A 23231-nucleotide genomic window follows, 5' to 3' on the forward strand; every position below is an offset into this window, starting at 1 on the left:
CACAAGCCAGAGAACTAGTTTAATGCTAGTTCTACACGCTACCAGCATTCTTTTTCCTCTGACTCTCCCTTTTCTGGGCTTCCATTGCTGACCCAGTTCTTTGTCCTTATTCAAGCAGACAAACTTAACTGTACATTATCTGGGCTTTGACCCATCATCTGATAAGTTTATAGCATACCCCTATGAGAGCAACCAAATTTCCCTATTTCTAGTTCTTGGGGTCACATTCAACTGGGCACCCAGTTGCCACTTGCACCAGCCACTGGCAATGCAAAAATGAAGAGGATGTGAAGCAGGTTACATGCATGAGTCCAAGCAAGATGGTGGTGCCACCCCCGTGAAAGAGTGGACCAAGTGGCCGATAGAGGGGCAAGGTAGTAGAGGACAGAGGCACGTGGAGATGATATACTCACTTTAAGGCATTGCAAGTTTATCAGACCTCCCAGTGGAGTTACCTGGCAACCTTTTGGATATTCAAGTCTACAGCTCAGGGAGAAAGCAGGTCTAAAGCGAGAGCGAGCCAGCTCAGGATCCACCCAACCACCTGCCTGTGAGACATTGCCACCGGGGTGCCCCACAGACTCTCGAATTCAGCATGTCCAAATGAATTAATCAGCAGCCCCCTTACACACACGCACAGACACACACCCCAAGGGGGAAAACTCAAACTTACCCATACTTCTCATATTGCTTTTCTAGGTGCTTTTCTCCCCAGTTGTTCACATCAAGTACCTGAGTTGCCTCAGTATTTCCCTTCACTACCACCCACCACGCATGTTGATTTACTCATCGGGTTCTGTAATTTCTGTCACCTAAACACTCTCAGATACACACATTTTCCTAAAGCTTCACTGCTGCTACTGCAATTCAATCCTCCCCATCAGCGCCCCACCTAAATTACCCTGTCAATCTCCATAACTAGTTTTCCTGCCTCCTTTATTGCTTCTCGAATCCATTTTCTACTGGGCAGCCTGGCTAATCTTTCCAAAATGCAAATCTGATGATGTCCCTATCCCCAGTGTCCTTAGGATGACAATATAAACTCCTTAGCTATCGTACAAGACTCATAATCTGGTCTCTGCTCTCAGCTGCAGCTTCTTGCAACCTCTCTTCTTCTGGTGCCTTCCAGAAGCCAATGGAATGCTTCCTGCAGTTATTTGCTCCAGACACCCCTTGTCCCTTGCTGAAATAAGGAAAGTGACTCTGTCCTACAACCCACACTGGAAATAACTAAGCTATACGTCTATTCTTTGTGACTGTATCTTACAGGTTTTCATAAAATGTCTGTGTTTTACTTAAATCTTTCCCCTTTATCACAACACTCAGTCTTAAGTATTTGAAGAGGCTGGACCAGGAGATAAACCCAAGTGACAGGCACCTCCATGTTCTCAAGGTTGCTCTTCCCCTTAGGCTAAGACTTTGTTCCTGAGGCAACCTCATCTGCCCAAGTTTCTAAGTTCCCTTGTGATAAGATGCCCCCAGAAGGCTCCTTGAGTCTCTGGACAACAGACTTGGCAAGCCCACCTGGTTGGTTTACTGTACATGGGAGAATCCTAGTAGCCGCTGCAGGATGGGCTCAACTGTGTATTCTGTATGACAGCTGCCAAAGGCTCTTGGGCCTTTGCATTGCCGCCCACCCTGGCTGAACACTTCCAGGGCCACGTGGTCAAATCTCTCACTCGTTTCAGTCTACTCCAAAGTCACCTTCTGATTAGCCTGCCCTGGATGCCCTACCTACAGTGTAGAGCTACCATTTCCTCCTCACCCCTGACCTTTCACATGCCTCTTCCCTTCTGATTTTTTTTTCCATAATGCTTATCACTGTCCAACAAAATATATATTTCATATGTTTATTGTGTATCTCCCCCCACTAGAGTGAGGGCAGAGATTTCACCACTCTGTCCCCAGCACTAGAACATTCTGGTGAACCAGGAACTCAGTAAATATTTGCTAACTGGATGAAGGAAAGAATGCTTATAGCTCATTACATACGATTAATTGGAGAAACATCTGGGCCTTAGCTGTCTTATATTAACATTTTCCATAACTGAGAGAAAAATCTTTATGTGCTTCATTTAATGAATGTGCAACCTTTTTTTAAAAAAATGCTCTTCTTATTTCCAGAATGATCTACTTCCTTGCCTCTACTTTTAAACTTGTTTCTGCAATGCTGCATGCCTGGTCGCAGTTAGAAAAAAACATTTCCTGAACTCTTTTGAATCCCAAACCTCTTAAAGAGAAATATTTGGCTCCAAGACTTCTTGACCATGGGAGAGAAAACAAATATATATTAATTGTTTCATTATAATATGGCAGAGCCTTAACTTTATATACAGGATAACATGAGTGGACCATAGCCAGACTGCCCAGCCTTAGCTACTGCTCACACATACGATAATATAGATCTTATTCAGGGCCCACTGTCATTGTAGAGTTCTTTTATATTCTACACGGAACTTTCTACATGGGCATGGATATTGGACCATTTCTGTCATATATTAGTTTGGGTGAAATTAGAAATTGAAGAGGACTAGACTTTATAGATTCTCAATGTTCATGTAATAAACATGCATGCAACATGAATTAGGTTCAGGCAGGCATTTGTCTTCTCTCACATAATTGGATGTGATTAGCTTTTTTCAGAGAAATCACATGGAAGAGTTTGATTTACTTTTTATTTCTATCAAGATTTAGAATGTGGCTTTCATGGGCCTAAAGGTTTAGCTTTCCATTTAGTTGCAGTCAATGAGAACTGGAAGCCAGATGCAGTGGGAAAATACAAATCAGAAGAAGACTTTATTCTCAATTCGCCATCTTTATAGCATTGTTCAAGGTGCAAAAGCAAAACTATCATTATTCATTTACATGAAATCATTCTGAGTATAACTCCACCTCCCTAAATATATGAATTCTCCCCAACTCTATTAAAAACATCATCAATAAATCCAGAAACCTTAAAGGCAAAGGCTGATGGTTTTTATTACATACAAATTTAAAACTTTTACATGGCCAAAAAAGAGTGGCATAAACAATATTAAAAAATAAATTGCAAACTAGAAAAAAATGCAATTTATATGACAAGCTGAAAAATGTGTGAAAGATAAGACAGCAGTTTCACTAAAGATGAAATTCAAACTAGAGATCTTTTATGTGTGTTAGGTAGATACATACTAATATAGATTGATAATGTATAGTGTTTAAGTAGGTGTGAGAGATGGATGCTCTCATATACTGATGATGAGAACAAAGTAATACAGTACAATCTTCCAGGAGAGCAATTTGGCAACATACAGCTAAAGCCTAAAAGAGACTCATTTGACCCAGCAATTTTGCTTCTGGGAATAAATCTTAATGAAATTGCCAGACAGATTCACAGAAATATGTTTACAAGGATGCTCATCCAAGTTTTGTCTATAAGTAATAAAAAATTGGAAGCCACGTGAATGCTGGTTAAATTCCTTGTATTATATAACTGTCTAATGAAATACGTTGCCATTCCAAGTAAGGATGAAGAGCTATATTTATAAGAATGGAAGTATATTCAGAACACTATAAAATAGTATGTAAAACAATCCCCTTTTTCAGTATCTAAAGATAAACGTATCAGTGTGTTTACATAGGCATTTTGAAATTGTGGGTAGTACCTATGAAATGTTGAAAGTGATTTCTTTTAGGTCATAGAATGGATGATTTTCATACCATCTGTTTAGCTTCATGTAATTTCTGATTTTTTACGATAAGGATGTTTTGTTTTTATGTTCAGAAAAAATACAGCATATTTCCATTTTGAAGAAAGTAAATAAGTATCAACAGCTTTCTTGCCTATAGTAGAAACATTGGTTTCCCCATTCCTCTGAATGGCTCTACAGTACTTCTCTGTTTTCTTATCTGCTCTGTCTCTCAATCCCCTTAGTACATATGTTGCCCCTTAATTTTATACTTTTTTTTTTTTTAAGTTATTTTGTCTGTGTTGGGCCTTCGTTGTGGTGCGCGGGCTTCTCTAGTTGCAGCACGTGGGCTCTAGAGCACGTGGGCTCAGTAGTTGCAGTGCGCATGCTTAGTTACAGTATGTGGGATCTTAGTTCCCTGGCCAGGGATCAGACCCCGGCCGCCTGCATTGGGAGCACGGAGTCTTACCCACTGGACCACGAAGGAAGTCCCTGCCCCTTAATTTTATTTATGTGAATTTTGGTTTCATTTTAGTTCCATGTTTCTCTCACGTAGAGAATGGCTTAATTCTCGATTTCTCCCTGTCCCTAAATCCTTCTCCCCTGCCCCCAGATAATCTGCCAAATTTTGTCCGTATAACTTCAGATATGGTTCCCAAATGCAGTTTTACTACTTGATGCTTACTGTGGCCATCTTAGTGTTATTGGTCAGTATTTCTTACCCAGATCTATGTAGGATCCTATTGTCTGGCCTCCCTAGGGAAAGCTGCTGAGTATCTTCCTGAGAACTAAATATGACTCTGTCACTTCCTTGCATTTAATAACTCATATGATTATATTGTGAACCCTTATGTTGCCATGAAAAGCCCTCCACAGTCGGACCTCATCTCGTTCGCCCTGTCCTCTGTTACAGCCACTCGACTTCTTAACACTCCTAGAATAAATGTTTCTCTCATGGTCCTTGCCGTTGCACACTATCCCTTCTTCTTGTGCTTCTCCCCCTTCTAACAACTGGGCAACTCCTGCATCCTCCAACACCCAGTTCAAATACTACTTCCTCTGGGCAGCCTCTCCTGACTCCTCTAGGGGGAATCCATAGGGCCTCCTTTTTTGCACATTCTTACTGTGTTGAATTGAAACATTTCTGGTTATGCACTGGCCTCCCCCAGCGTCTCAGCCCAACTAAGAAAGCTACTTAAAGACAGGGCTGCTTTCTGGCAATCCTACATTCTGGCTCACGGGAGACCCTCAGGTGTTCATTGCACATATGCCACATACAGTTCCCACTGTGACCTCTGCTTCTCATTTGGGCAATATCCTGTTGTTTTTCATTGTTTGATTTTTCTGAACTTTCAAGACTGAATGAGAATTCTGATCCTTTCTATGTTCTTCCCTTTCTTAGGCTTCAGATGATGAGTCTTACATCAGTGATGTGAGTGATAATATATCTGAAGACAACACCAGTGTTGCAGACAACATTTCTCGGCAAAGTATGCATCCTTTGAGCTTCCAGGTGGTTCTATCTACATGCCAAGTTACAATGCTGATGATTCAGTGAACAATCATTTTGACCCCCTAGCTAATTTTTCCTTTTGCAGCTGATTGTTCAATAAATTTTTACTCGTATAATCTGGTGGGGTAAATGGTTGAAAATTTTGTTAGGTAGATGGTTAAAAGAAAAAGTTTAAATATCATATATTAACGCATATATGTGGAACCTAGAAAAATGGTACAGATGAACCTGTTTGCAGGGCAGAAGTTGAGATACAGATGTAGAGAACAAATGTATGGACACCAAGGGGGGAAAGCGTCAGGGGGGTGGGTGTGTGTGTGTGATTAATTGGGAGATTGGGATTGACATGTATACACTGATGTGTATAAAATGGATGACTAATAAGGACCTGCTGTATAAAAAAATAAATAAAATTCAAAAATTAAATAATAATAATTAAAGACATACAGGGAAAAAAAGAAAAAGTTTAGTTCTTGGGCAAACCAAAATTTTGTGTCCTTCATATGAAATATATTTAATTTTTAGAAGTGTGACTTTTATTGTATAATACTTGAGTATATTTAATACTTTGTTTAAAAAACTATACATTGATGTTTTGTGCATTTATCAGCAACCTTGTATTGAAATAGTTCTCTTCCTTCTTGAGAGAGTATATTGAAGGCTTAAGAAATGTATCACAGTCAGAATTATTTGAAAGGGTTCCTACCCTCCCAGGTTCTGGGAAATAGGAGAAGCAAGATCTCTTTCACTGTGATTCTCCTCTTTCTCCCTTTTCCAGTCTTGAACGGGGAGCTTACAGGAGGAGCCTTCCGAAACGGACGCCGAGCACGCCTGCCAGCTCCCTGTCCTGACACCAGTAACATTAACCTATGGAATATCTTGAGGAACAACATTGGTAAAGACCTGTCTAAAGTCTCCATGCCTGTGGAGCTAAACGAGCCACTCAATACTCTGCAGCATCTCTGCGAGGAAATGGAGTATAGTGAGCTTCTGGACAAGGCTTCGGAAACGGACAATCCCTATGAGCGCATGGTAATAAATAACAGAGCAGCACCCTTTGGAGATTTGCCAACCCTAGACCTGGGCTAAGGCAGGATTCATTATGATAGCATATTTGGTTGTAGCCTAATACTCTTACCGCATAGGTAAGAGGAATCCATTTGCATAAACCAGACAGGGCCAAAAAGATCCAGATACTTCTACTGAAAGATACACACTTTGTGATTTATTCTTGGTTCTGGGTGGTTCTAAAATTAGAATGTAAAGGTATCATGCTTCTTACAGGTTTAAGACATGCCTAGCCTTGCTTTATCAGCTTTTCCTGAATGCCAGGGGAGCCCATTTGTTCAGGAACTTAGGTCTGAGAAAGTAACCTCCTGTTTGTTCTTTGCCCTGGCCTCTACTCCATGTGATTGTGGAAAACTTGACCTGCCCTCTTGCAAGCATCACCAGCCACAATCCTCCTGCTAAGATTGTGCAAATGGCATAACCTATGCACTGGCTTTCAGAACCTTTGAACTCTGTGATACTCAGGAAATTGGACAAACAGATGAATGAAGAATATTTGGCTTCAGTTGTCTGCTGGTTCCCATGCAGAGAGTTTAATTTTCAATTATCTTTTTTTCCCTATGAGTATATGAAGAGTCTGTGCAAAAAATAGAAAATGCAAATGCTGTCAAATGAGCACCCACTGATGGAGGTGTATAAAATCTAGAGGAATAAGGGACAAACAGACCTGGAAGTAGTCTCTCCTATATTATTTTCCTTTCTTAAATGTTTTAACAGGTTCTTATTGCTGCATTTGCAGTTTCAGGATATTGCTCCACCTATTTCAGAGCAGGAAGTAAGCCATTCAACCCTGTCCTTGGGGAGACTTACGAATGCATTAGAGAGGACAAAGGATTCCGTTTTTTCTCAGAACAGGTAAGTCCCACTGGACTCAGTGAGTTTCTGTGTAGAAATCGTAGGAGTGCTGTTTGATGATGAAAATAGCTTTTTGATAAACATCTGATTGAGGTGGGTTATAACACTAGTTAACAGAAAATTCACTTAGCCTATCTATATAACTACAACCTCTAAATGTGTTTAAGCATGAAGCTGTAAAAGTTAAGATTCAGTAATTTACTTATACATTTTGAGAATAATTCACTAATAGAGATGGATGAGTTGAGTAGTTTTTATTTGGGGGTAGCCAATATACGTTGTAAAAAATTATCATTTATGGAAGTTTTAACACTGATGTCATTTTTTGTTTTTAACTCCCAGGTTAGCCATCATCCACCCATTTCTGCCTGTCACTGTGAATCCAAGAATTTTGTGTTTTGGCAAGGTTTGTTTTTCAATGATCACTTCAAAATCCAATTGATGAACCTATGAGAAAGTTTCTGGTTTCCAAATTACTCAGTTTAGATTTCTACTTTTAGAACTCAGAGAATATTGGTAGTTGGTGTGGAGTTCAGTTTGAGAAATTAGATTTCCTGTTAAAGGTGGAATCTAGGAGATGGGATTTAGGAAGCAAAGCCCTATGGGACAGCAGAGCTCTATGCTGACTATGCCAGCTCAGGGCTATTTCTTTACCTTATTCAACTCATTGTCTGCATCTTTAGCATGGAGGTTGTATCTGCTGGCTTCTTGCTTCTTGAGGGTGTGCAGAGATCTTAATCCTCAAAGAAGGCTCTAGAACATGTCATTGTGGTCACAGTCTATTTAGGTATCTATACATTGCAGTGATTTCTGGTCTTTAACTCATTGAGGCTTGGGGGTTTGGATTGAAGTCTCTACTAAATCAATACCCATTGTTCAATTAGAATGTTGCAAACTCGCCAGAATATAAAGTTTCAAAACCCCTCTAGAAAGAAAAAAATATATATATAAACTTACCATTAAGTGTGACTAGTTCCCTCACATTCCGGGGAGGTCAAAAGGGTACTTCAGGGCTTCCCTGGTGGCGCAGTGGTTGAGAGTCTGTCTGCCTGCCGATGCAGGGGACATGGGTTCTTGCCCCGGTCCGGGAAGATCCCACGTGCCGCAGAGCGGCTGGGCCTGTGAGCCATGGCCGCTGAGCCTGCGCGTCCGGAGCCTGTGCACCGCAACGGGAGAGGCCACAGCAGTGAGAGGCCCGCGTATAGCAAAAAAAAAAAAAAAAAGGGTACTTCACTGATCACAGTATGACTCTTCTCACTTGTACTTCCTCAACCTAAAAAGGATATGAAATGATAGAGCAGCACTGTGAGTGTACTTTATTGCAGATTAAGAAGGTAAATCATTTCTTGTTCATAACAAAGAGTCAGAAATTTTGTGGAGATAGCACTAAGCTCCCTTATTTCATCAGAATGAGACCGGGCAGTTATTACAAATGCACAGATACACCTGAGTGACCACAGGTGAAACATAAAGCCATCACATGAGATGAAGTGCTGGGCCCTGGGTGGTATCTTAACAACCAGCACAGGAACATGTTCATTAAGTTAATCCCACTTTCTCATAAATCTTACCTATCTGTGTTTAGAGGCATTATTTTTTTACTGTTCTTCCAAGTCATGTAACTCTTTAAATATGTATCTAAATCAATCATACTGCCATACCACAATCTGCAATTACTTTTTCTATACATCATACACACACGCACATATATACATATATATATATATATATACACAAAATATTTCCACCATTTAGTTAAAACTTAAAACAACATTTGTGGAGACGTTAATGCCGAGTATAGTCTAAGTATGTGTGTATGTGAATATGCACACATACACACACAGGTTATTCCAAGACTTTACCAGTTTTATTTGTTGAAAACACATGTAGAGCATATATTATGGAAAAATATACATAGATATTTGGGGGGTGGGTTTCACAGTTAATCGTCTCACCTTGGGCCATCCTCAGGCACTTGTCTTATTAAAGCAACACTATAGAATCAGTTGATATTACAAAAGTTTCCTTTATAAAATATAAAGTGTAATACAAAAGTTCATTTTTCTAGAGTAAATGATTAGATATGGAGTGTATATTTCTTGTCCTCTGCCTTATGTCGTTTAGATATCAGATGGAAAAACAAGTTCTGGGGGAAGTCGATGGAAATCCTGCCTGTGGGAACCCTGAATGCCATGCTTCCAAAGTAGGTTGCACTCATCTTCCTTTTGGTCTCTTATCTGCTTTTTTAAATCATAAATGGGTATTTGAAACTCTAGAAGGTGCCAAGGGGCCACCTCCCTGTATGGCCAATGTTTCTGTTAACTTCACCGAAATTTTGAGACTGGGCCCCGACAAAAGCTAATGAGAACTTTAGCAAATGTGTCGAAGCTTCCTTTTTATCTCTTCACATCCTGCATTCATCAGTCAATGCCTACCTGTCCCAGTCACCACATTAGTTTGCATTTTATATGAAAATAAAATGCAAACTAAAATGGCTCTTTTTAGCCATTTCTTTTTTATATAATTCATACTTTCACTTTTGAGTTCATCTTAGATCCAGGCACTATTTTTAATGTTTAGTTCATTAAGGAAGTGATAGAATCCTTTTATGGTTGTTTTCTAGAGGATATAGCCTGTACATCTTAAAATTAATTGAAGTTTTCATTGAGGCCAAAGGCTTGATTGTTTTTCTTTCTTTCTTCATTTGGTTGATTTTTGTTCCGTTTTGTTTTTGTCTATTTGAATGACAATTTGCTGGTAGATGCAATATAGAGGATGTTGGGGAGAGGGAAGAATTCCCAGGACCACAAAATAAACCTTCAATATTTACAAACTCATGAGGGAGAGAGTTTTCCATAGTGCCTACATCATACCAATTCATAAATTTTTTAGAAACCTAGAAGCATTTCATTTTGAAACAGTGTTTTATTTGAACATATATGTAATGTGCAAATTTAAAGGTGAGTAGAAACTTTGTCATCGCCTTCCTTGGCAGAAACTCGGTAACCTTACTCTCCAGAATTTGTATTAGATTTATGCCATCTATGCTCACCAGTCTTTTCCCAAAGAATTATTCACATATTTGGCCTTAACTCACAGCATGAAACAATGTCCTCAGAGTAGCCTTTCTAGAATGCACACCTTACTCTCTCCTCCCTGGGACGCTACTGTGATGGCCCATTGCCTGTAGGGTAAATCCAGAGTCACTGGTTGGTCATTGAGGGCCTTGGCTGCTCTACCCTGTCCCACCTTTCCAACCTTACCTCCCGTCACACCCACTCACCTGAAGTGTGCCACACACAGGTCCCCGGATGCATTGTGCCCTTCTGGCCTCTGTGGCTTCGTCTCTGCCTTTCCCAGCCTGTAGTACCTTCCTCTCCACCGTCCAAGCTTAGACCAGACCCAGCCTCCTCTAGAAAATCTTCCTTGCCACTCGCCCCACGTTCCAGGCAGATCTAAGGACACTCCTCTGTGCTCTTATAAGCGTCCATCTATCCCTACCATACTATTGGTTCCAGGAGAGCAGGAAACAGACCCTATTCAACTTGGTACCTTTAGCACCTGGCCCATAGAAAGCACTGAAATGTTCCTTAAATGAATGAATCATGTCATAAATGGCCTTGACCACATAGAAACTTCCAAGAAAGAAATAAGAGAAAGATGAGGGGAAAGGAAGCTATGGCTAAGGAATGTTCTCATTGGTAGAAACAGTAATATTTATTTGTTACCTTCACTGTTTTTAATCAGTGCTGTATTCTTCACTAGGTATGGAGATTGCTATGTGTGGAATAAGGTCACCACATGTATACACAACATCCTCAGTGGGAGGAGATGGATAGAGCATTACGGAGAAGTAACCATTAGAAATACCAAAAGCAGTGTTTGCATTTGCAAACTCACATTTGTCAAGGTAAATAATCTTACAATAGCAAAGGAAAGATACATAAAATGCTTCCTAGGGAAGAAATAAAACAATTACCTTAAGCAGCAGCAAGTGAGTTAGTTCTGTATCATTGATCCTTACGGACATTTTAGATAAGAAAGCAGAACCAACTGGTGGAGTTGCTGCGGGCATGCAAACGTCTGACGGTGTAGAAATCAACACAGGCACCATCTTGAAAGAGGAAAAAAAAAAATTCTTTTTAAAGAATTTTCTTTTTTTTTTTTTAAAGAATTTTCTTTTTAAGCAGTCAGTTCATTAAGTAAAATTCCAGAGAGTACTTCTTGCCTATAACAAGTCTCCTGGTTTATATTCTATTTATATTCCTGCTTGATTACAACATATTCAAGTGATCTTATTTTAGGGAACTAAATATATCGCACTTATCATTTTCTGAAGATGCATAGAGATGATAGCTTCCAGTCCCTATAAGCTTATCCAACTCTGCCATTATTATATATAATCTTAAATAAGTTCAACAAAAAGCAGTACCTTTATTAACAAGAGAAGATGTTAGATATTTTTCTTTTTTCCTTTTTATCTTATAGACTGATTAGGTGGCTCAGAACTGAAGAGCCAGGATCACTATTTGCGCCGACTGGGTCGTGCGTGACAGTAACTGTACGCACTTAGTTTTCTAGGCTAGTAAAAACTTCGATTTAGGCCTGCCCTAATATTTGCAGAGCTCAGGGCAAGAGTACAAATGGTAGTCCCCATACCGTATGTGTAAATATTTAAAGTGTGTAAATCAAGCCCACAAGCTGTCAAATAAAATATCCTTCTATCCTTCACGGTGACAAAAGTACCTTTTTTGACAAAACCTGCAAGTCCAGGTTGGACACTTGGGAACACCAAGCTGGAAACCTGGCAGCACAGGAGAACCAGTCTGGCCCACGGCCTTTCCCACTTGCTTCCCACCCCCAGCTCTGCCCTGCGCTGCAAGGGGCCGCAAACACGTGTGTAGGCAGTACAGTCCACACCCCCTCAAACAGCCACCCTTGGCCACCCCTCAGGCCTAACGATAAATCCAAGGAAAGGCCTGTGCAGGCTTTGGAATAAGCTTAGAACCATTTGTGGGGTTTTTTTGGTTTTTGGCTGTGTTGGGTCTTCGTTGCTGCACACGGGCTTCCTCTAGTTGTGGTGAGAGGGGGCTACTCTTTGTTGCGGTGCACGGGCTTCTCATTGTTGTGGCTTCTCTTGTTGCAGAGCATGGGCTTTAGGTGCGTGGGCTTCAGTAGTTGTGGCACGTGGGCTCAGTAGTTGTGGCTCGCGGGCTCTAGAGCGTAGGCTCAGCAGTTGTGGCGCACGGGCTTAGTTGCTCTGTGGCATGTGGGATCTTCCTGGACCAAGGCTCAAACCCATGTCCCCTGGATTGGCAGGTGGATTCTTAACCACTGCGTCACCAGGGAAGTCCCGCTTAGAGCCATTTGGACAAGGAATTCTAGGGTCTTGCATACTTGGGGCCTGATCTAGAATAGGGGCCATGGGATCCAGATGGGTAAATTCCTGCAGACTTCTGACCCCTTGGGGAAGAGCATGGCTGGAAGAGAGCTAGAACAAGGTGTTCCTGATTAAATTTAGTCATTTACAGCTACTATGAAAATTATTTTAAAAACTATTTCTCCAGTGTTGCCAATTGAAAATCATTAAAATCCATGAGCCAAGGGTAGTTCAAGACAGGACAATGGGAGGAAGAAGTTGCTAACCTATAAATTAATATTCAGTTAAGATAGAAACTGAGCCTTCTCTGTGATGTGCTCTCATGCTCTAACATGGAGTGGGGTCATCCCTTTCTTAAAAGTTAAGCCAGCTAACACTTAGATAGCCACCCTTCCATGCAAAACATTTTGAGATAGATGCCTGGAAATGGTTTGCGTGAGAAACTTCAAGGTTAAGAAACTTTTCCATGTGGAAATTACAGGGATTGGTGTTATTAAAGAGATTGAGTGTTTTAACTGGAGTTTGGTTTCTCCAGGTGAACTATTGGAATTCTAATGTGAATGAAGTCCAGGGGGTTGTGATGGATCAGGAAGGGAAGGCGGTGCACCGGCTGTTTGGGAAGTGGCATGAAGGGCTATACTGCGGTGTGGCCCCTTCTGCCAAGTGCATCTGGAGACCAGGTGAGACCGGCATGAGTGTCCTGCCTCGGGGGGGCTCCCTGAGTGGCAGAAGGCAGGGGTGGTCAGATCATCCCATGCGGTACACCTTATGTTGTCTTTTAACAGATTAAAAACATAGATGCTTAAGACAATAATATTTACATTTATACCCCATCCACAAGTTATATAAATTCCATTATTTGATAGTAAGGAGTTGTAGAATTGAGACCAAATCTGACGTGTGGCCAGAGATTGGGCTTCATGTAAAATCTCTCTAAATGTAATAACTGCATTTCAAAAGCTGGGTATACTAATTAAACCATTTGAATAATTGAAATATACAAACTCAAATCCCTACTCGTGTTATTTATTCTCTGTTTTAGTAAAACAAAGGCAAGCCTGCAAACATCCATAATCCACAAATTCAATAATTTAACCAGAATAAGTGATCTTTTTACTTGAGTATCAAAGAGCTGCAGTATGCTGACATTTAATAAAAGACATCAAAAGAGTTCTGGTAATACACTAGCGTATAATTGACTATCAAGTACAAATGGAACAAGGCTCCACATGACATTTATTTTCATTGGAATTTTGTCAGTTAATCCCTAACTTTAAAATTAGTTGTTGGTTTCCTCAATGAGTATTTAAATTCCCTGCTGTAGAGTGGTTAGTTCATTCATTTGGCAATTATGTGTTGAGTACGGACTAAGCATCAAGCTTTGTTCTAGGAGCTTGGAGCACTTTAATGAGCAAAGCCTACAAAGACCCTGCTGTCGAATTTAGTTTGAAAGTGCCAGTAAACATTAATTTAGATCTGAATCTTTTTCTTTTCTAAATGGAAGTAAATTGTAAGTGTTGTTGGTGAAATCTTTTTTTTTTTTTTTTTTTTTTTTTTGCGGTACGTGGGCCTCTCAGTGTTGTGGCCTCTCCCGTTGCAGAGCACAGGCTCCGGACGCACAGGCTCAGCAGCCATGGCTCACGGGCCCAGCTGCTCCGCAGCATGTGGGATCCTCCCGGACCAGGGCACGAATCCATGTCCCCTGCATTGGCAGGCAGACTCTCAACCACTGCACTACCAGGGAAGCCCCTTTGGTGAAATCTTAATGCTCATAGTTAGTCACCCAAGCATTTAGTTACCCAGTTGGGTATTTGAGAGAAAAATTAGCCAGTGAAGACTACTGTATGTACAAAGTTTTATTTTAAAAGCTGGATTTTATTAAATATATGAATCTATCAGTTCTGATAATCAACATAAAGTTTCCAATTTAACAAAATAAAACCAATTTAGTTCACTTACAAAATTTGTAGGGTCTTCCCTGGAGGTCCAGTGGTTAAGACTCTGCACTTTCAGTGCAGGGGGGGCAGGGTTGATCCCTGGTTGGGGAACTAAGATCCTGCGTGGCACGCAGCACGGCCAAAAAAACCAACTTGATCCCAGGCCTTAAGAATTCCCACAGATGAAGATCCAAGGGACAAGAGCTCACAGTCAAAAATCACAAAACACAAAAGGAACCCAGGCAGAGTAAGACTTACCACACTCTGAAAATAAGACCACTTGATATTTCAAGAAATAAGAGGCCTCTTTCAAAACTATGATTAAGGGCTTCCCTGGTGGTGCAGTGGTTGCCAGTCCGCCTGCCGATGCAGGGGACACGGGTTCGTGCCCCGGTCCGGGAAGATCCCACATGCTGCGGAGCGGATAGGCCCATGAGCCATTGCCGCTGAGCCTGCGCGTCTGGAGCCTGTGCTCCGCAACGGGAGAGGCCACAACAGTGAGAGACCTATGTACCGCAAAAAAACAAAACAAAACAAAACTATGATTAAATATCAACATTTATAGAGAAAGAAAACAATATTTACCATGAACAGATCCTTCCTAAATGAATTTCCAAAAGATGCACCTTTATCATCCCACGTAAAAGGTCAGAGATACAAGAAGGAACAGTGAGCAACCATACTGGGTATATGTGGGTATATCTAAACAAACAATGACTGCAAAATTAACAGTAATATCTAACTCGTCAGGGAATAAGAATAGCATTTACATTGGAAAGTGGTGATCTTCAGGTTATTTGAGAGGAGGGTGAAGATACTGATTTCCTACCCAGTGTCTTAAATTAAGTGTGCAAATAATCATTAATCCTTTTAAAAAATTGTAATCTAATGTTTATGACTATAAATTTGATGTTAATGTGATTATTAATTAAGCACCCGAGTTAAGTCAGCTTCTGCATGTTCTGTAAGCCTCTTTGCCTCTCACAGTGGTTCCTTGGCCTCATTCCAGGTTCCATGCCGACCAACTATGAGCTCTACTATGGCTTCACAAGGTTCGCTATTGAGCTTAATGAGTTAGATCCTGTACTAAAAGATCTCCTTCCACCAACAGATGCCCGATTCCGGCCAGATCAGAGGTGAGCAGGGTAGTGGTATTTAAAATGAACACTAGGTCATGGCATGGTACTTACAGAAGTCATCAAGACTTTCACCACCATCATTTATTTATTTGTTGAATCATTCATTCCCTTATTCACTCAGTAATAGCTGAGTCTTCTACCTAGGTAAAGAGCATTCAGAGGATGATCATAATAGAAGATTAGCTCAACAAAAGTTCCCCGCAGAAGGTAACACAGATGTTTTTTAACAAAATTGCCCCCCCACCAATTTACCAAAGGTCTGCAAATTATTGAACTCTTCACACAATTACTCCTCACCTCAGTGTTTGTACTTCTATCGTTCTATTACTCTATAACATGGACTATCTTTTTTAAAAAATTTTTTATTGAAGTAACATTGGTGTTACATTATATAGTTATAACATTACATATATAGTAACATTATATAATTTTCATGTATGCAACATTATATTTCTACTCCTGTATACCTGTGTATACCCAAAATTTCCTTTCTGTCCATCACCATACAGTTGATCCCCTTTATCCATTTCAGTGAAGAATAAGAGGATAAGATACAGGAGTACCTAGAAATACTTTGAGTCAAAGTGTGGAGTTTTCCCAACATGTTTTTGATCCCCTGGGGTGTGAGATATACTCAAAATACAGTACCTTTAATACCTTCTAATTCTTTTTTTAAAAATTATTCTTACATTGTTCTGTACTCATGTTGTCCATTCCTACAGAATTAGTTTTACTTCTTACAAGAATTCTACATGTCATACAAATTGTATCCAAGATCATTTTCTGTTCCCAGTGTCTTTGTGGCTTTATCTGTCTTCTGCCAAAATGTTCCCAGTATTGAATGTTCTACTATTTACTTCCCTCATATTCCCCCCTCTTTCTCTAGAACACGCAGTCTCACTATTTGACATTCAAACTTATCAGTAAGCTTCCTGTACAGTGTGTATCATATTGTATGCCTGTTCTTTGCTCTCATTTTGGAATTTAAATATTTGCAAATCACCATTGGGTCTGCTTTTTTTTCTTCTCAATTCTATTTCCGTATTCCCTTTCTGAATTTCATTTACTATTCATTTCCTTTCTGTGGCCTTTTGTAATTTCCCCCAACTGTTACCTTATCCTTTTTTATCAGTTTTACTCTCTCCAGTAAAACAGGAAAACTCCTTCCCTCTCAATCTGTTCTAAAAGTAGCTGGAGAACAGTCAAGTACCATCCTCCATGTTGTGGCCTTTAACAAGTGCTTTATGATAACATGGAAAAGGAGCACAACCGGGGACTTCATGATGTCCTAACCCCAGACTCTCTAGTCAACCTGAAAATCTCAAGTTGTGGAACCCTAGACAGCACAGAAAAGTCTTCAAAGCCAACCACTTACTTTTCACTCCCATTTTATTGCTGAATTCAATAATTCAGTTCACATACACAGAAAGTATATTAGCTGATGGCAGACAGAGAGAGTGTGGCCTGGGGGAGAGATGAAGGTATGTGATCAGAGCATTACTGTTCACTGTGTTATGTTCCCAGCAACCAGAATTGAAGTTTATGCAAGTGAGATTGTTTTGTTCTCAGAGAAGAAAGTAACGTATTAAAAGATAAACTGCTTTCTGCTTAGATTTTTGGAAGAAGGAAATTTAGAAGCTGCAGCAGCAGAGAAGCAAAGAGTAGAGGAACTCCAGAGATCTCGAAGACGATACATGGAAGATAACAAACTTGAACATACACCAAAATTTTTTAAGTAAGTCAGTTTTCATGTTTTGTAAATGGTTGCCACAAGCAATGAAAAACTCCAGGTAAAAAGAAAATGAGGGATAGTTTTATGTCCAGGAAACTTCGAGCTGGAAAATTAAACTGATTTTCATCACTGGTTTTGCCAGTGAAAATACTGAATCAGATTTTGGTCTTGTGAAAAGTTTGTAACCATAAAAATAAATTTTCCTCGACATCTCTTTTCCTTTCATGGACGGCAATAGAGAGTGAGGGTCTTGCCCAGAAGGCTCTTTGTCCTCCAGCTACACCCTTTCGAATGGTAGAAACTTGTTCCCACTCCCTCACCCAGAGATAAGGTGGGACCCCACTGCCCACAAGGTCATACTGGCTTCCTTAGTATTTAATTTTATTTCTATCACATGGAGCCTTATATCCGTTCAGATGTGATCCTTCTGTGGTGTGATCATGGGTGATTATTACAGGATTATTGCAGGATACATCACACAGACTAAGCTGTAGTTTCCAGACCCATCTGTTGCCCTTCAGAGCCAGGACAGATCAGCTCAGAATAACCTCATACCCTTTCTAGTTGCCATCTCCTGGCTGCGCTGGAGCAGAAATGCAGTCTTGCCCTTTAGATGTTGAAAGTGCCCTCATTGGGCGTGGACCCTGAGGAGGCTCTTACAGCTAATGAGGTTGCATACTTTCCCCACAAGTGAAGCAGAGGAAATTCTTGTGGGTCTGAGGTCTGAAGTTCTAGTTACAAGGTTTGTACATGCTTTGTTTGGGCCACTTCACTTTTTTTTTTTTTTGGCCGCACTGCATGTAGGATCTTAGTTTCCCCAACCAGGGATTGAACCTGCACCCTCTGCTTTGGAAACATAGAGTCTTAATCACTGGACCACCAGAGAAGTCCCTGTTTGGGCCACTTCAGTTTCTAGTCCTGCCTTGACGTCATTTATTCCCACCTTTAGCCCCTCTCCCCATGACCCTACCCACTTCCATTTCAAACATTTCACAACAAAAGTGAGTTTATTTCTAGTCAAAATAGTCAAATCATCAATCAGCAGATAGGATGCTCACTGGCTTACCAAGTACTGCTTATATGTACACGTCTTATCTACAGGAGAGGGTCCAATTATCAGCTTACCTGAATGAGATTTGTGTCTAATGTTGATTTTTATACTTTCACAGAAAAGTGATTGATGCCAATCAAAGAGAAGCCTGGGTTTCTAACGACACCTACTGGGAGCTGCGAAAGGACCCTGGGTTTAGCAAAGTAGACAGCCCTGTTCTTTGGTAAACTGGGAATATAGAGCTAGCCAACATAACACGCTCTGAATGAATAAATAACTATGCACAATTATGTTTCTTAGAGCTCCGCGTGGTTTCTGGGTCGACTGAAAACCGACCATTTGCTTTTCTATTCATCTTTATAATGGACTTTCAGAAGTGCATTAGACAAGGCCCCTAACCACTTTCACATCCTTTCTGTTTTGCTGCAACCATATTCCTTAAAAAACATCCACACCCTCCTCGAAAAGCAGAATAAAAGGAGCAGAATATAGGATCTGAGGTCTGAAGAGTCTATAAAGAAAAACAAACTGTAACTGGTGCTTAAAGCTGATCCAGAGAGTTTAAAGCAACATGACATATGAACCACGCATTTGGTCCTTTTCTGGAAGCGCCATCCCCCTCATTGCAGGAGCTCCTGGGCCACAGCAGTCAGCTCAGATGTCGAGTGTGTCTGTTTGATGTGGTGTACTTGTGCTGGCCTTGTCAAAAAAGACGATGCTTTTTTGACATCGTGATGCTTCTCAGAACCTGTTCCATCTATACGCCATTGTTCATGCCTTAAGAAATGCAAAGATATACAATAAATCATTTTTTAAATGTGTGCTCCTAGGTTTAGGTGAAGGACAGATCCTTTGAATCATGGCATGATTCACTTTCTGGGATCAGAAGAATTATGAGACTAACTCAAATGGATTGAAAAAAGTAAACAACATGTGCTTTACTTTGATATATTGGTTACTGTATCATATGTCTGAAGGGCAAGAAGGAAAAGGTGTGCTAAGTAGATCTCTGTATTCAGTTGCTCGTCAGTTACCTGTCCTGCGTACAGTTAATAAACCATCCCTCTTCCACCTGACTTCCCAGTTTGCCCTATTATTTGGCAATATCCGTATTTGATTTGAACACTCGGCATCAGTGTTAAAACTTCGGAAGGAAATAACCAAAAAGCATATGGAATTTGTCTGTGGGCTTAGGAGTACTGTAAACATAGCTAATTTTGAGTGAAACACAATGTAAACCCACATCTATCCTGTGCCCAACCTATTGGCACTGTTGGAATTCCACTGGGAACAGAAGTAAGACCACTAGAAGCTTATTTGCAATGTTTAAATGAGTTCTATGCAAATTCATATTTCATATTCTCATCAAGTGTTTCTGTATGATACATGGCCACATATTAAACATTTACCTTGCTATTGGCAGAGATATAAAACTTAAGCTAAGGAATTTATCCATCCCAACAAAAATGGGGGGAGGTGAGGGACAGAAATGTGTTTTGCGTACTTCAGGATTTGTTTTTTCCTCCACTAATATATAGAGGCTTTTGTAGTAACTTGCATCAGTATTCCTGAGTTTCTGCACATAGATAACTATTTAAATGCCGATATATATATATATTTTTAAAAATCTCTTTAGAGATTTTCCTAGAGAATTATAAAATCACGTATATTTTATTCTGTTACGTTTTTATTCTTAGACTCTTACCATCAGATTTTACGTGTTATTTTAAGCTCTGATAGCAAGGTTACTAACATCTTACATTTTGTTATGAGGTGTTGATTTTAGTGTTGTTTCTCCCACTCAGCATTCCTAATAATGGCTATTCCACTATCAAACCAAGACTGCTGAGAGCGTAAGGGAAAACTCTGAAGTCTCCACTAGGTGGAGCAAGGTTTAGTTATCCTGAAACTCATTCCTCCTTTTATCTTAGTCCATACGTTATATGTACAGCATGCACTGGTTTAGAATGAAATTTAATTGTCAAGTAAACTCCTTAATCCATCACTAGCTCTGAGCATGTAAGCAACACCCTCCCTCGGTGTCTCAATGTCTTTAATTCCTATTTTAAGTCTTGGGTGCCTTCCCCCATAGTAGTAAAATTTCCCTTATTATCAATTCTTTTTCTGCTCATTCATCTTGACGTTCTTTTATCTGCATCCTGAGATATATGCCTTTAATTTTCATTAGAATTTAATTAGAATTTTGTTGACTTCCTCAGAGAAGTATGTTCTCCCATGATTGGTAAAACTTTAGATACTATTTACAGTGCTTCTTGTCTGTACCTACTAGCACTTCCCTGAAGAGTCTCCAGATTTTAGCCTAAAGATAAGGAAAGAATTCTGCAAATAAAGATACTACAAATAGGAAGAAACTACAAGTAGGAAGGTAAGGCACCAGGTGACCAATGATAATACCAATCAGGCAGCTGGAAGAGGACCCAGGAGGGAAGCAACTACTGTACCTCGCAGTGAGTTTTAATTAAGAAAGAGAATAACTAGTAGGATGGACCTTTACTACCTAATAAGTTAAACATACAAATCAGGTAGGTGAATGTTGGTCAGAGTTAACCTGAAACTCTGACTAGTATTTCAAGATGAGAATGAGAAGAATGTCAAATTAATTAAAATCACCACATTCTTTATAATATCCCAGATTTATAATTTATTTTGAGATTCTGATATCCCGATTAGAATTCCAGTTCAAGTGAGCAATCAAGTTTTAGATAACGCTCCTGTAATACCTGATTCACAAATCTCCCCATCAAACATTCATACCAATGTAACAGCCCCATCCCCTATTTCTTTCTCACTTTTTATTTATTTGATGGTTACAGAATTGTGACACTTATTCTGTTTGGAATTTTCATCTGCATAATTTGGGGTCTTTTGAGACTAGTTTAAATAGCAAAAGCATAGAATAGATATTAGGTCATTCTTGATAAAACATGACTTATTTCTTAGAATTTTATATAAACCTTTTTATTTCAGGGGCCTTTTTTTTCCCCCCTAAAGCAATCTAGGATAGAAGTGGACTTAATATATCTTTTTACCTCCCCTGTGATTTACTGTAAGCTCCTTCATGTTTTTGAGCTGGTCATTAAGGAAAGCAGCAAGTGATGATGGTCCTATGGATGTGGCTAGGCAGAACAGATCGATGGCACACACCAGCATGCATAGAGGCCGACCTGAAACTAATTATTTTGCTTCCATATGCTGCTACCCAAGGTGCAAATTTACCCTCAGATTATACTGTTATTTTATTGGGTTGTTTAATTAAGTCATTATTTTTCATGGGTTACTTTAAATTCCAGGCAGTCGTAAAAATAAACCTCATTTGAGATACCTTTTAATATTACATATCAATTATATGTGACATAAAAACTACCAAATGTATTTTGGTAAGAGAAACCAAGGAGTATTTCATACAAGAGATGCCATGTGGTCGATTTTCTAAACCTTTTGCTCCTCTTCCTTATTCTGACCCCAGGACTTTTAGCGATTCCACTAATCAATCATTACGTTAAGTCCTGCCCCCAAGGAGCACTGGAGGGCGGAGTTAAAGAGGAAACTGATCCGACTGTTTTGCTTAGTTCTGATTACAGCCTTGGCTGGAGAAGGGTCTATAATCATAATCAAATGTACATTTTGTTAGTACCTTGTGGATTATCCATTTTGTCTAATCTTGTTCTCTGTCATCCAGATAATGAAGTGTGGGAGCAGAGCTCCTCACACTCCAGGGGTTGTAATAAATGTTTGCACTTGACTCCAGTTGGTATATTATGATTGTGGCAAAGTAAATAAAGTTTGTGTACAAAATATTTATTTCTATGGGAACCGTTATGTTCAGGATATATAAAATGTATCTAATTAAACAATTATGAATCTATTTTGTGCTCTAGAAATATTCTTTTGGAGGAGAGATGGAAAAAATGTCATTGGAGCTAGTATTAATATGTTTGGGTTTGTTTTTTTTTTTTTCCAAAAAGCTTCCCAGTCATTCAGAAATAGTGCTTATCAAACTAGGATTAGATTCTCTAAGTTTTGAATTTCTTTTGTGAAATTGATACATCTAAAATATATATCACATGAATCATTCTGTTAAACCTGACTAATACATAATTCTAAGAACATACATTTATGACTGAATTGTTAAACCTTTGCTGCAGCCTTCACTATTAGAGAAAATGGCAAACTGTTTAAGAAAGGACTAGCATTAATTTTTCCAAAATGATATCTAAAGAATGAATTTTTCAAAAATTGCTGGGCTGTCGGCATTCCCGACATCTTAAGCAAATGAGCCCCATGATTAAGGCAGCTTACAGGTGGCAGTATGCTGCTACCCAGGGTGCAAATTTACTCTCGGATTTTGCTGGGTTTTAATTGGCTTTTAAAAAAATTAAGTCATTATTTCTCATGGGTTACTTTAAATACCCCATAATTTCCAGCTTACGGGCCTGTCACTCATATGCATACTTTTGTTTTCCAAAACAACTATCTTACTTGATTCATTTTCTCTTTCCCTCTGATCCTGAAATGGTGAGGGGCAGGGATACACGTGTCTGTTCTTTTGCACTGTGTCATTGAGTGTTTATAAAATATGCAACATTTATGCACAGTTGCAGGGTAGTATATCAATATTAGAACCACTGCATTTAGCTCCGTGGAACACTATTAAATGTTCGTGGATTAAAAATTACCCCATAATTACGTATTATTAGTTTCCTCAGTATCTCCAGATTGGTAGGAAAAAACATAAAAAAGGAATACTTTTATTTTCTGCAAAAAAAATTTTTTTCTGTCATTTCTTCCTTTTAAATATAAATTAGGGCAGTTTTGGAAAGAGGAATATCAAGTTTTCATAAAGCAAAGTATAATCCTATTTGAGTTC

The 23231-nt window shown here is 39.5% G+C and overlaps 1 protein-coding gene across 27 annotated transcripts in view; it reads left to right on the forward strand.

The window, feature by feature from the left end:
- OSBPL6 (oxysterol binding protein like 6) overlaps positions 1–22229 on the forward strand; it is a 206506-nt gene extending 184277 nt beyond the window's left edge. For all 27 annotated transcript variants that reach the window (XM_067026356.1, XM_059051926.2, XM_067026370.1 and 24 more), the window contains 10 exons: positions 5071–5158; positions 5960–6213; positions 6967–7104; positions 7447–7510; positions 9229–9307; positions 10870–11014; positions 13020–13164; positions 15431–15557; positions 17173–17295; positions 18462–22229. In XM_067026356.1, the coding sequence (XP_066882457.1) occupies positions 5071–5158; positions 5960–6213; positions 6967–7104; positions 7447–7510; positions 9229–9307; positions 10870–11014; positions 13020–13164; positions 15431–15557; positions 17173–17295; positions 18462–18570 (1272 nt within the window). In that variant the 3' untranslated portion in view covers positions 18571–22229. The remainder of the gene's footprint in view (positions 1–5070; positions 5159–5959; positions 6214–6966; positions 7105–7446; positions 7511–9228; positions 9308–10869; positions 11015–13019; positions 13165–15430; positions 15558–17172; positions 17296–18461) is intronic.
- Positions 22230–23231: the final 1002 nt, after the last annotated feature.

The sequence above is a fragment of the Kogia breviceps genome, chromosome 2, assembly GCF_026419965.1.
Source record: "Kogia breviceps isolate mKogBre1 chromosome 2, mKogBre1 haplotype 1, whole genome shotgun sequence".
Classification (NCBI taxonomy): domain Eukaryota; kingdom Metazoa; phylum Chordata; class Mammalia; order Artiodactyla; family Physeteridae; genus Kogia; species Kogia breviceps.